This window comes from Gekko japonicus, unplaced genomic scaffold (assembly GCF_001447785.1).
Source record: "Gekko japonicus isolate JY-2015 unplaced genomic scaffold, Gekko_japonicus_V1.1 scaffold165, whole genome shotgun sequence".
Lineage (NCBI taxonomy): Eukaryota > Metazoa > Chordata > Lepidosauria > Squamata > Gekkonidae > Gekko > Gekko japonicus.
In genome coordinates, this window is record NW_015163097.1 from 1375967 (window position 1) to 1390023 (window position 14057).

A 14057-nucleotide genomic window follows, 5' to 3' on the forward strand; every position below is an offset into this window, starting at 1 on the left:
CCTGCTGAGAACTGCATATTACCAGTAATTGCTTAATTCTTTGAAATTCAGATATAATTTTTAATTAAAATATTTAAAAGGCTGCATGGTATTTCCTAATTAATAACTTCTGTTCAGCCAGTGCAAACTGTACTTTTCAGATTTTATGATTTCATGTGTGTGTCCATTAAAAATGTATACATCACAATCATGACTAGCATCCATTATTTTGATAAAGAAAATCTCTGTTTCAAATATAAAATATTTCAGAGCTGCTGCTACAACCCATTCATAAACAAATCTCTTCCTCAAACACTGCATAAGCAAATACTCCGAAATTCAGTCAATACAAGGGGAAAAAAACCTTTGCCACTTTAGCACCAAAGTAAAATATATTGAAGTCAAACCACCACTATAACAGTCTTTAAACTGCCTTCTGGGCTTTGTGGATTTAGGCTTCTAAATATTGTGATTAAACACCTAAAATGATTTTTGAAAAACTTCGCTTTGCACTGCAGGTCGGTTGAAGACTAATCTGCCTTTCCCTTCTGCTTGATGAAGCATTTGGGTATTTCAAAAGCATATTCCTTTGCCAACAGGTCTAACAGATATTATTCAGATGAAAGGTAACAGCTCAAATAAACCAACACTGTTTAGCCTACCTGCTTCGAATTGACTATGTTTAAACTTGAGAGTTGAGGATATGACTTTTGTGAAGCTATTGCTATCATGTCAGTATACTTAATGAGGAACAAACAATAGAAGACGCAATTGTTGGTGTGGTCCTGTTCAGAGGAAGTCCTCATGAAACGAAATGCTATTCCGGAGAACTTCGTCAACTGCAGCTACTTTTGGACCCTGTTTTGCACTTTTCTGTATTGTTTATAAGATACTAATGTTTAATATATTCTGATATAATTTCCACTTGTTGTATAGCGTCCATTGACAGCTTTTTTGGTCTAACAGACACACATCTGTTCTGTGTCTCTTATCCCACAGAACTACAGGGTTGGTCCATGCCATGCATTGCACTAGGCAGCTGGGCGTGGGAACCATGTTCAGGGATTGGACCCAGAGAACCCACGGATGACTTTTCCTCCCTTTGGAAGCCTCTTCTGCTTCTTGGGTTGCTACTCTGGAGGGTGCCCTGATCTTTGAGGGTCTTTGGGAGGCAAAGGTGATTGCCTGTGGAAGGCAGAACTTTTAAAACCCCTTGTGCCATGCTGATCACCACTCACTACACACTGGGCCCCAGACAAGATTTTCAATGCAATCTTCAGTCACGGTTAGGCAGGAAAGTGACGTCATGACGCCGGGCACGCTGGGGGTGGGGCTACAGCCATTTGAGGGGAAAACTCTATGTTTTCCCCTCAAATGGCTGTGACCCCGCCCCCAGCGTGCCCGGCATCAGCACGTCACATCCGGCTGACGTGCACGCCAGGGTGGGTTTTCCTCCGGGGCCCGATTCCGTGGTGGCGGAAATCGGGCCTCCAAAGCGGGGGGGGGGAATCCGCCCCCCGGGGGGAATTGGCAGCCCTAGTCATGGTGTCACTGTATGACAGCCTATGCTGTTCAAAACAAGTACAATATATAGTTGGTCAGTGTTCTGCTAATGCACGTGTCTGTATAGGGCAGCATTTTAAGGATGTCAAACCGTTGCTGTATGACGCATTTTGCAGAATGGAGACAGACAAAACTTGTGCCATCAAACTGACTAACAACTATCTTCACACACGCTATCGAGAGCAATATTAAGACTGAGTTATATTCAAAGGTGAGTTATATTCAAAAGTGAGTTACATTCAAGGGTGATATTGAAAGTTATTTTCAAAGGTGATTTTAAAAAGCAGTTTGTTTTGGGTAGCAGATTCTGGAAAGGGTGCTTCCTTCTGCCTCCAACCGGGATTTGAGGGATTTCCCAAACAACACTAAAAAAAATGGCCCTTTATCCACTTTATCCGGCTCACACAGGATGGGCTATCACAGGAGGAGGTGGATCTCAGCACCCAGAGCTGGTTCTCTGACCGAGCAGCCAAGAGGAGTCCCTGAGGCACTGGCAATGCTGCTGGGGCTGGAAACAAGAGAGAAGACAGCAGGCTTGGCTGACGCCTGTCATTGCCTTTTAGACCCATGCAGCTGCCAGGTGGGTCCTAGGAAAACCCTTGAGGTGTGGCTGCATGTCTGGAACGGTGCTTGCTCATACTGTATGTGCCCAAGTACAACACTCCTCTCTTCTCCCTCTTTTATTACTGGCACACCAATATCTTCATTATGGGTTGTTGGTTATTTTTGTACTTGTGCCAAGAAGGTTGCACATCCCATTAGTGCTGAGAGGAAACGCTGTGCTAAGGAGAAAGAGCTGTTCTTTGCAACAAGAGGGTTGTTTGGTGACTCTTTGGCCTATTATGCATGGGTGTTTCCCCTTGCTTTCACTGTGCACGACCGTCGGGTTTTCTTTATCATTCTGCATTGATTTTCCTCCCTTCAGCACTCAGTTCGCTTTCTGGTTGCTGTTTCCCCAGGTTTTCTCAGAGTGCTTCTGTGCCAATTTTCCCCTTGTTTCGCTTCCAGCTGAAGGTAATTCAAAAGCATACAGATTCCCTTGGATTTCCCCCACCCCCTTTTGCCACCCCTTGAAGGTCACTCCTCTGCCCATATCAAGGTCATTCTGCCCACTCTGCACCTTCCACCATCCTCCCCCCCTCATTAGTGTACAAGCTCCATTTCCCCCTCATTTTTAAATGTTTGTGAGTATTTTTTTTGTCTGTATGTGTGTATGCCCGGAAGTCATGTTTGACTTCTGGCAACCCCTAGTGGGGCTCAAACATTTAAGAGAGGTGGCTTAATAGTGCCTGCCTCTGTGTTCCAGCCCTGGTACTCCTTGGAGGTCTCCAAGTACTTGCGAGGGTCAGCCCTGCTTAGCTTCCAAGATCTGACAAGATCAGGCTTGCCCGGGCTATCCAGGTCAGGGCTAAATTTTTATTTTTTTACAAGTGGCATGAGTCTAGCGGTATGAGACTATTGCTAGGCTTGAATCACAGGAAAAAAATTAAAACGATGGGGAAAAGTTTAAAAGGAACTGCATGAGGTTTAGTTCCCTGCTGGTATTGACTTGAAAGGGGGATCAGAGGCAAACAGCAGAGTCCCCAGTGCAAAAAAGAAGGGGGGAAACAAAAGGGATTTTAGTGCTGCCTGCAAACAAAATAAAGTGGGGGGCTGTCAGTGTGGAATGAAATTGACATGAGATGTAAAGAGAGAGCAACACTGGGATGGGAAGCCTAAAGCTTTGAAAACATTTTTCTTTTTCATGCTTTAGTGAACAAAGTTGGGGTGGGGAATGGGGGACGATTCTGGCAGTCTCTGGAAGCCTAACAATAAAATAGCAGCTGAGCCACATGGACCTTCTGCGAACTGCCGAACTTAAGAATCACTTGGGATCAATCCGATTTGGAGGAAGACTGCAATCTGCATAGGACAGGCTTTAAAAAACTGTCAAGATCATGAACAGTGTACAGGATCAAATTAGAAAATCACAAATAGAAAACCATGCAAATTTGCAAGGAATGGCAGGAAATTAGTGTTACTGTGCAGCTATGCTAGGGCATCAGCAAAAATACTACCCTTTTTTAAATTTAGTGGCACAAGACTAAAAAACCTTTCCAGAGTTTCTGCCAGAGGACTCCTCCCCCATACAAATTGCAACCCTGTGCAAAGCGTGGTGGAGTTGCAGCCGATGGCACAGGTGCACCCATGCATACATGCACATATGTTACCAACAATCACAGCTTGTAATGCCAGTGAGTTCTACCTTGCATTCTGTACACTCAACATGTTTCCCCATATTATGAGATCATGTGACTCCCATTTTTCACAGTGGTCAATAACACAGCAGAGAATCCCCTAGTGCTTGACAATATGGAAAATGGGGCTTCGCAGCTACTTGTCAGTTTCAGAAGTGGACCAATTCCACAAAAGCCATTGTTCCACCCTCGGTCTCCCATTTCCTTCAGTTGTACTGCTCAATTTCCCACTATTTGCTGCATGGCCACAATTTGACCCACATTTCCCCCTGATTTCCCCCACATCTTCTTGATCCTAAAAAATAAGACTCAAAAAGACGCGGGGTAAATTGGGGGCAGATGCGGGTCAAAATGCAGACTCACAGCAAATAGTGGGAAATCAAGCAGTACAACCAGGGGAAACGGGAGACGGAGGGCGGAACAACTGCTTTTGCAGAATCCGTCAAAGTCTAGTCAGTTTGAAAAGTGGATTTCCCCCCTTTGGCCTGTGTTCCTTCCTGTTCCCTTTCATTCAACAAACGAATGTTAAAATGCATGTGCAAAACCTGAACCATTTAAAAGGATTTAAATGGAAAGTGCTTGCTGGATGCTACTGCACAGCTGTGATAGGGCAACTGCATATATTTCTTAAAAAAACCTTTGGATGCCACCCCCACACACATCACAAGGGACATTCCACCCCTATTTAGAAAAGTGTGGGTTTTTTAATTGTAGCTGCAGAATAAATACACCGGAGGAAAAAGAATGGTGTGTAAGGCAGGCACAGAATCCGAAGTCAAGACTGAAGGCTTACTGCACTGAAAATCTGCAGATATATGTGTAATGGGCCTTTCCTGACTAAAGGGAGCTCGCTTAGACTGAACTATCAAAAGCTGTAAATGAAAATGCAATGTTTTTTAAAGGTGTTGTGAATTGTTGGGAAGGAAGCACACAACCTTTTAAAAATTAACAGAAGTGAACGGATCCATGACTTGGAAAGGCATATTGTTTGTGAGTGTGCAGGTATGTTCCTTCACTGTTTATATAAGGTACTGCTTGAGGGGCTCCCGCATTGCAAGGAAAGTACCTAGTCTTCAAAATCTTCACAAAAATTTAAAAAACGGAAGTTTAAAAAAGGACTCACAATAGATTGGGCATTGGGGAGAAGTTGCATCACCTCATGACTTATCTCAGAAACTAGCTAAAATTTCTACATGTTCCATGGTAGATTCACAATTACAAATAAAATCATTCAATATGGGTGGATGGGTGGGACAGGAAGGGAAGGGAAAACAACATATTATGACAGCTCCAGGGCTGGGAAATTATTATTTCTCCACAAGGAAGAGGTGCCTGGAGGGGAAGCAACTGGACAGTCCTGTGTAAGGATCATTGCAAACAAGCACTAGTATACTGGGGTGAGGTGAAATGAGAAAGTGGTTTTGACTTTTGTCTAAGTCTAGCACTGGTCAGGTACAGAAGCCGCTCTCTAAATTCCAAAGGTTCTCACCAAGCAAAGATGATTTGCAACACTGACAAATTGTTCCAATACACCAAACACACCCAACTCATATCACATTATTTACAGCTAAAATTTATTCTAAGGGACATATTTTTAAAATAAAAGTTCATCCAACTTTCATTACTGGTGTCAACAGAACTGATTTTTTTTTCTTTTTTGGGGTTGAGTAGTGTGTGTGTGTTTCTGCCTGGAAGTCATGGTTGATTTCTGGTGACCCCTAGTGGGGCATAGACGTTCTGGAGAGGTGGCTTACTATTGCCTATCTCTGTGCCCCAGCCCTGGTGTTCCTTGGAGGTCTCCCTTCCAAGTACTTGCCAGGCTCGACCCTGGTTAGCTTCCAAGATATGACGAGATCGGGCTTGTCTGGCCTATTCAGGTCAGGGCAGAACTGAACTTCTGAAGACTGCATGAAACATACAAGTGAGGGAATACTGATTTTATTTTTTAATACTCTGTAGTAAAAGCCAATTTAAAAAGAAATGTTTTACTCATGCAGTATGTTTGAACAAAAAGGCTTCCTTTTAAGACATCAACATCTGTTTCAAATTGGCATCCCTATGTGAAGATATTAGCTGTCACTATAATGGGGATATAATCTCTCACACATTTGTAAATGTATATAAATATGTAAACTCAGGGGTTATGACAGCTGAACTACAGGGAATGGTTGTTTCGCTCAGGAAAAGCCAAAAGTTATTTGGGTTCGTTTTAATCCTTCACAACCTAAACTCTCCCAAAGGGCAGGCTGTTCTTCTCAAATCTGGACCCAGAGGTAAATTCTTAGAGATGCCCAGTCTTGTTACATTCACGAGTAACCCCAAATACATATATTTTCAGATTTCAAATGAATTTAGGACTACATACGGGGTAGGGGGAAGATACATGCTAATGTATGCACAAGACTATTGACTTTGCGAAAATAACCAGGATAAGATTTGGACACTAATCTCATCAATGTTTTTCGAAGTCCAACATTATTATTTTTTTAAGGAGAAGCCAAAACAGTAGTGAGGATAGCAAGATTAAGTACAGCATCATTTATACCTTTGACAATTCTGAATTCTGAATGCAAACACAAAGAAATTGAGCTTCACTGTAATGCCTACTTTCTCATCATTATAAACAGGAACGGTGGCAAATGAACCGTCTTTTCGAGTTTAGAGCTTGAAAAGGAGCCGTCTGGCAGACGCTCAAGCCTCCAAAGGGCAAGAGTTCTGGCCAAGCTGTTCCTGCGTAGCCCGTTTACCCTGAACACAGAGTCCTTTTAGATAAAACGACAAACAACAGCAGTGGTAGAAGTTGGGTGGATTAGAAGTTGTACAACATTCAGATTGTTAGGTTGTTCAAAATTTACTGTGGAAGGAGCCCACAGAAGTTACACACAAGCAAGCCACAAGCATATTTCTTCTTCTTCTTCTTCTTCTTCTCCAAGATCATTCCCCCCAACTGTCTGAAAAAATATGCTGCCGCAAGTTACAGCTCTATTTAATTTTTGATTCTCAGTTTTTTTAATGGTTAAACCCAATTTAAATGCTATAGTATGTTTAAAGTTCAGTTTCCCCTTTGAAATACTAATGGGAGTTGGTTTCTTTACTACAGTTATGTTTATTTTTGTCCCAGAACTCCAAGTGTACTTAATGCTTAACTCGTATCACTAAAAGGAAACACAAACAGCCTACAGTGGCAAAATATTCAGCAATACTTAGGAATGGTAAATTCTACTTTTGGTTAAGTTTCTTACTACAGAAATTTCAAGTCCTTCCAAGTATATTTTTGTACAGTGTGTAGAAGTCTTCCTCCAAATATGTAACAGTTCAGTTCTCTTGGACAAAAGTGAGTTCACTTCAATCTGATTCATGTATTCTTTCTGCAAAAAAGACACTGTTCTCTATGTAACTGTTTATATGTATAGATCAATTTATGTGCAATAAATATATTAAGATTTTAAAATATAGAAACTCTGTTTATAATTTTCAAAGGAGAAGAATACTTTTGGGGGGGTCATTCTACAAGAAACTAAGAGCTATGACAGTGTCTGAGCCAAGACAGGAATGTTAAAATAGATGTGCTTGAACACTGTATAGGGATTTCCCCCCCCCCCATGAGTAAAAGGGTTCTCCATCCTTGGGGGGGGGGGACATTTTAACATAAATCACATTCAGAGCAGCCAGGAACATAGAAGCAAAGCTTTTAAACTTGAAGGCTTAAACATTGACTACTTTGAGACATGGAGAAGGGGAAAAGAGGAAATAAAGAGCAAGGAGTTGTTGTTGGGGCGACAGAGGAATCCATGAAGACAACACAAGCCTCTCTACTTAAAACGTTTGTCATCAGAAGGCAACAAAACATTCTGCAGATTTCTTAATAGGTTTTTTTCCCCACAGCCCACTTTTGACTGGTATTAAAAAGGATACGTCATAATAATTTTTAAACCAGTGTGTGGTTATTATTTTGTTTTCATGATATTTTATCTGTTATCTTCCCACGCTAACATTCATAGAAACTAGTTCCTTGTCTAACTTCTTTGCCTTTCCTGCTGGGCCTCCAGGGTTACTGGTTGGCCATTGTGTCAAACCGATTGCTGGACTAGAGGGAACACTGCTGACCCAGTTCAACAGGACTCTTTATGTTCCATAGTAAAATTACTTATGCCAAGCCACAAATCTTTCACACAGCACCAAGATGTGGAAAAACAGTGGGACCGATCTCTAGATTTGGAAGTGGTATCATTCCTTGATGAGACAACAACAAATTGTCCCTTAAGAGCTGCAAATCTCAAATGTTTCTGACTGTGCGTCAATAGATTTAATTCTCAATGTGGCCAAATCTGCAAATAATTACATCCAGAGATTGGAGATGTGAACAGACAAGACAGGTCTTTCTACAAACCTGAGAAAAGCCTAAGGTTTGCAGAAAAATCTAAGATCTTAAAAACACACAAACATATATTTGGGAGGTTAACCTGCCCCCAAAATAACAGAAGCAACTTTAAGAAACAAATGCCCTCTGTGACCACTGCTAGGCAACCACAACAGTATTGCCAGCCTTCAAGCTAGGGTGATCAACAGTGACTTAGGAAATTCCTGGAAATTTGGGGGTGATGCCCAGGGAGGGTGAAGTTGGCGGGGGGGCTCAGCAGAGATGTAATCCCATGCAATCCACCAAAGGTGCAATTTCTTCCAGGGGAATTAATCTCTGTAGTTTGGAGATCAACTGTAATCATCAGAGAACTCCACGCTGTACCTGGAGATTGGCAACTGTACTTCAAGCCTTGGTTTCTGCCAGTAAAAGTCAGGAAGAAGGAGCAGGGCCCTTTCCAGAGTTACTCTGGTCTTTGAGAAAAGATTCATCGGCCTGCCAACAACCAATGGGCGAATTCATACCACTTGAATACCATGACTCACAAATGCCCAGCTACTTGCTACTGTTCAACAGCAGCTACCCCACAAAAGCCAGTTCACTTAAGTAGTTAGTTTCAGACTAGGCTGTGGGAGACCTAGGTTTGAATCCCTGTTCTGGTATGGAAGCTCACTGGGTGACCTTGGGCCAGTCACTGTGCAGCTGGGTGTGGCTCTGCCCAGTAGCCAGAACCATGCAGAATTTCCCCAGGAAGTGGCTGCCAGGGGGAGCCAGGAGGAAAACCTGAAGATGGGGTTGGGGCAGATAAAGGTAGGTGGGATTGTAAGTGGGAAAAGGGGAGAGGCTATAGGGACTTTCAGGAAAGGGAAAGAGGAAAAATGGGGAGGGGAAAATGAAATGCCCTCCTGCAAGTCCTTGAAGGTCTCCTGCTTGTAGTATGATCATTTTGATAATGAAGCAGCTAGCACAATATATTGACTTCTGTCAAATCTATTTTGTGTCATGCTTGGGGACAATGTCTCCGAATTATTAAATGTTCGGCATATGTGCCAATTTTTAGAGGTTTGCATGCTAAAGATTTCTTTCCCCCAAAAAAATACTTCTTCCCCAGCTTCTTTTTATCTTAGAATAATGTTCCTAGGTAAAATTTTAAAAATACCTATAACAGCTTGAGACCACAGTTTTAGTCTGTGCTCTGTAGTTTTGCCTGTCTTTTTTTAAAAAGCTGGCTTTAATATTTTTGTTATGCATTGAAGTTGTTAATAGTTTTATTGCAATTTATTTTAATTTAATTGCTTTAAACAAGTTTGTTTTTTAAATTATAAAACATGTGGGTTTGGGGATTTTAGAAAATTTATGGGCTGCTTTTCTACTTCAAAAATTCTCCAAATAATAAATAGAAAGTACAGTACAAATTATTTTTAGGCAAAAGTCATGATTTTTCTATTGCTTGTATAGCATGCACTAAAAGCTCCTTTTTAGCATGTCTGAAGCAATTGCTATAAACAACTGCATGGGATGTGCAGATTCTTAGGAGAATGTCAGTCTTTCAGTAATCACAGAAACTGAAACAATACACCTCTGAGTGCGGATTCTCTCTCTTCATTACTTGTCACTCAAAAGAACTTTGCCTTTAATTATGTGCTGTCATATTAATTCTCACAATTATTCTGCCTTCTTCAATTTGCTAACTGAAGTGTGCATATATTAAAACAACAACAAACAAGTAATTTCAGTAACAGAAAAGTCAGTAAGCAGCAATCAGAGAATTTTGCCTTCCCAATACTATAAAGGGCAGAGTTTTCATTACTAGTCAACAATCTTGAATCAGCTGGCACTGGCCTGAATTCTCTGGCCATTATGGCTAGCAAAAGGGGTGGAGGAATACTATGGACTAGCTGTATGTCTGGCATTAATTATTCCTGCTACCAGCCTCTCAGGCTTCTTGAGCTAATGGATATGCAAGAAGACTACTGCCCAATAATTTGATGCATCACAGCATTCCCCTCCCCATAATCCGTGGCACAAAGATAGCCTTCTCAAATGTGGCTGGAAGATGACCCTGGACACCTCTGCCCCTTGCTTTTAGATGCAGCTGAACATCCCTTGGGGGCACACAGCACTGTGGATCTGAGTGACAAGGGGAAAGAGGGAGAACTATGAAGGATCTTCCAATCTCTTCCATATCGAAGGGCTTGCTAACAACGCCCCCTCTAAGCTGCTGAGTCTTGTGAGCAAAAATTCTACTTTCTGAACTACCAGCATTAAAGTTGTGAGCAGGTGATTTGGCTAATGAATAAATTAGTTTGCTCTGGAGCCATCCTTCCTGAGCTAAGACAACAATGTGTGAGCCGGAAGCTAAAAAACTGTGAGCTAACTCATACTAATTCAGCTTAGAGGGAACACTGTTTGCCAACTGACTTTACTTCCATTTTATCAGCACTGATGTTAGATTGTTTCTTTCATTTGTAGTTCCCAGTCTATTGCCAGACCCTGTATAATACAGTGATCACCACAGGAACTGCTCTAGATGAAAAATACAGGTGGGTTTCATCAGCAACACGTTATCTCCATAAAATCTCATTGAGGTTCCTCATACAGACACTGCATACAAAGAGAGACAGGATGGATCCCTACTGGACACCATACAGGAGAACTGCCTAACACCTGCCCAACTCAGAGAACAAGGAGAACCATTCAAGACCAAGTCTTAAATCACAGTGTTCCACCAATACATGCAGGTGAACTGACACTTTTATAGCCTTTGACAACTCACAGTAAATAATTTTAGCTTCCATCTCCTATTGTTCTACTACAGTCATACTAACTGTGGTCAATATCTGCATTTCAATTTCGTTATTTATATTTACTGTCTTCTCTATGTAGCACTTTTCCTTCTATCCAAACGGCATTCCAATTTATCCAGGTAGATACTGGTTTTAATTTTACCCATGCCTTTGAGATCAATGTGAGCTTGGAAGGGTTTTTGGTATTATGCCACTTAAACTAGATCACTGTTAACTTCAATTACTTTGGCTCTTTTGACTTGTCACTGTACCCGAAGTAGAAATATTTTGCTCTAGTGATGGAGAAAGAATTTCACCATCCAAACCCGCTGTGACTTAAAGTGTGGGGAGGGGGAAGGACTCTTACAACTCAGATTTACTCTAACAGCTACTTTGAAATATCATCCATTCCCAGCAAGTAATCCTTTGCTAGCTTCTTGTGTTCCTTAAAACCATATTATTCTAACCCTTTATTGATTGACCACATCCATTATCACTTGGAAGCAGTGTTAATCCCTCAGTAATTAACACCTTCATTAAAGTAATTTGAACTGAAAAGAAGTTTAAGGTGTATTATTGGCTTAGTTAAATTAAGCTTACTGGGAATAAATTTTACATCATTTGAACTTTCAACTTCTTTCACCTGAGTATTTCTAGTTTGGCATTGATATATTGGGGAGGTGGGGGGAATGGATCAAACTTCATAGAGCAAGCTTCGTTAACTGTAAACTTTAATCTCTTCAAAATGTCCATGATTTAGGCTGCTTTTCTGAGTTTTCTAAAAAGGAAAGGGCAAATGAGATGAAAGACACCAAGAGATCAAAGGTTGACTAGTCTTTTTAAAAACACAAACCTGGTTTTCTGGACAAGGGAAACAGAGCTGATCTGCTCTGTTTGGACTACAGCAAGATATCTGATAGACTATTACACAGGAAATAATCACTTAAACGGGAAAATAGGTAGTGTACAATAGGAAGGGAAAACAGATTAGAAGCCCATGACAATGGGACAAATACCATAATAGGTGAGAAGTCTAAAGACTAGGCCAAACCCCTTTTTGGAGAACCCAACATCAGTAAATATATAAGTGCAAACCCCACAAAGCCTGGCAAACATGTGAACTTGGCCAGGGAACTATATAGCGTTTGTTTCACACAATTTAAAAGGACATGGAGCGAAGTCCTCCTCAAGGAATGGGCTGTGACCGGCTTGATCATGCTACTGACCTCTCCTCTTCACGGTACTGGCTCACAATATACGAGAAAAGAATAATTTGAAAATTTATACCTAGACTGTATGAATTCTGCATATGTGGAGATATTATGTTTTAAATGCTTCTCCGTGAAAAGCATCCCTTTATAAGAAACTACACTAGGGACAAAACTAATTGGGAACCTTTCTAAATTGTAAATGCAAAGAGTTTTTGATACAAAGATTGATCAATGTTGCGATCAGTATAGCCCAAGAACAGTTTTACCATGTTTATGTGCATACCTACAGTGCAATCCTAGGCAGAATTGCACACTTCTAAACCCATTGATTTAGAACTATCGAGCAACGGAAACCTTTACCTTCACTTTAACTCTCCTTAGGAGATGGAAAATGGCATGGTACTGCCCAATCTTTTCAGATCTCAGAAGCTAAGTAGGGTTGGTGCTTGGAGGGAGACCATCAAGGAAGAGTTTGCTTATCACTTGCTTTGCTGGGGTTGCCATAAGTTGGTTGCAACTCGACAGCACTTAAGTACATAACTCTACTTAGAATGGCATCCTATAGGAATTTAAGACCAATTAGAATTTGCCTCTGCATTATACACACAGGAACAGAGGATTCTACTCAATTGAAGTACTATTGGTGTATTGAATGGACTTTTGTATTTGCAATTTACATTTGAATCCTTTGTTCCATGACTCATAGCTGGAACTAAACTTGCAGAGCTGCTATATGATTTTTCCTTTTTTTTCCCATTCCATCCATGTATCTCACTTTTTTTTGCTGAAATGGTAATACAGCATACAGCTGTGAACATAGGAAGTCTTTAATAGACATGCCAACATTCACAGTTTGCTCCTGAACTTTTTGTTGTGGTTCCAGTTCAGTATCCTTCTCTTCCCTCCAGTCCACAAGCCAAGTTGCTTGGGGTACAGAAGAAGAGGAGAAGGCTCATAACTTAGAAAATAAAAGCCACAAACACATGCAAGGAAGCTTACACTACATCTTCAGTGAACATACAAGTTTCCATGTGAGCAAGAATGTCTGTATTCCTTTCCATGTCATGCTCCTAATGTAATTGTGTTCTCTTGATGCTATATGTTCCACTTCATTTATATTCTTTGGTGTATTCTTTGGTGTAGTTTGGTGTAGTGGTTAAATGTGCGGACTCTAATCTGGGAGAACTGGGTTTGATTCCACACTCCTCCACTTGCAGCTGCTCGATGACCTTGGGCAAGTCATCGTTCTGACAAGAGCTGTCCTTGAAAGGGCAGTTCTTGAAAGAGCTCTCTCAGCCCCACCTACCTCACTGGGTGTCTGTTGTGGGGAGGGGAAGGGAAAGGGGTTTGTAAGACTCGGAGTGAAGGGCGGGGTATAAATCCAATCTCTTCTTCTTTCTAGGAACAGAAGTTTTCAGCTCATAGATTTGAACAGATATTTCATGAATAAATCATCCATGAAATTTCTGATCACTTCTACAAACTGATAAATTCTGTCCTCAAACAGGTCACTTCTCTCCCCAAACATAAAGGTGATAGCTAAGCTGCTCTCACTTATTTCGGTGGGCTTTGAGTAAATCTCTACAAGGTCACTTCAATGGACAAGAAAACACCCTATTTATTATTTTTGATGAGGGTTTTTTTTGTGTGTATGTATGTGTGTGTGCCTGGAAGTCAAGGTTGACTTCTGGTGACCCCTATTGGGGCTTGGACGTTTCAGAGAGGTGGCTTGCTATTGCTGCCTCTGAGTCCCAGCCCTAGTATTCCTTGGAGATCTCCCTTCCAAATACTTGCCAGGGTCAGCTCTGCTTAGCTTCTAAGATCTGACGAGATCGGACTTGCTCAGGCTATCCAGGTCAGGGCACCCTATTTATTATTAAGTGTCCAAAAAACAAAAACAAAAAAAAGTGTGGCGTAGGGA

General features: G+C 41.3%; 1 protein-coding gene across 1 annotated transcript in view; it reads right to left on the bottom strand.

Annotated features, from left to right (window-relative positions):
* Window positions 1-11643: 11643 nt before the first annotated feature.
* The window catches only part of EXOC6 (exocyst complex component 6), a 113112-nt gene continuing 110698 nt past the window's right edge, over window positions 11644-14057 (bottom strand). Inside the window, exon 22 of the mRNA XM_015406625.1 lies at window positions 11644-11703. Coding sequence (XP_015262111.1) covers window positions 11644-11703 — 60 coding nt within the window. The remainder of the gene's footprint in view (window positions 11704-14057) is intronic.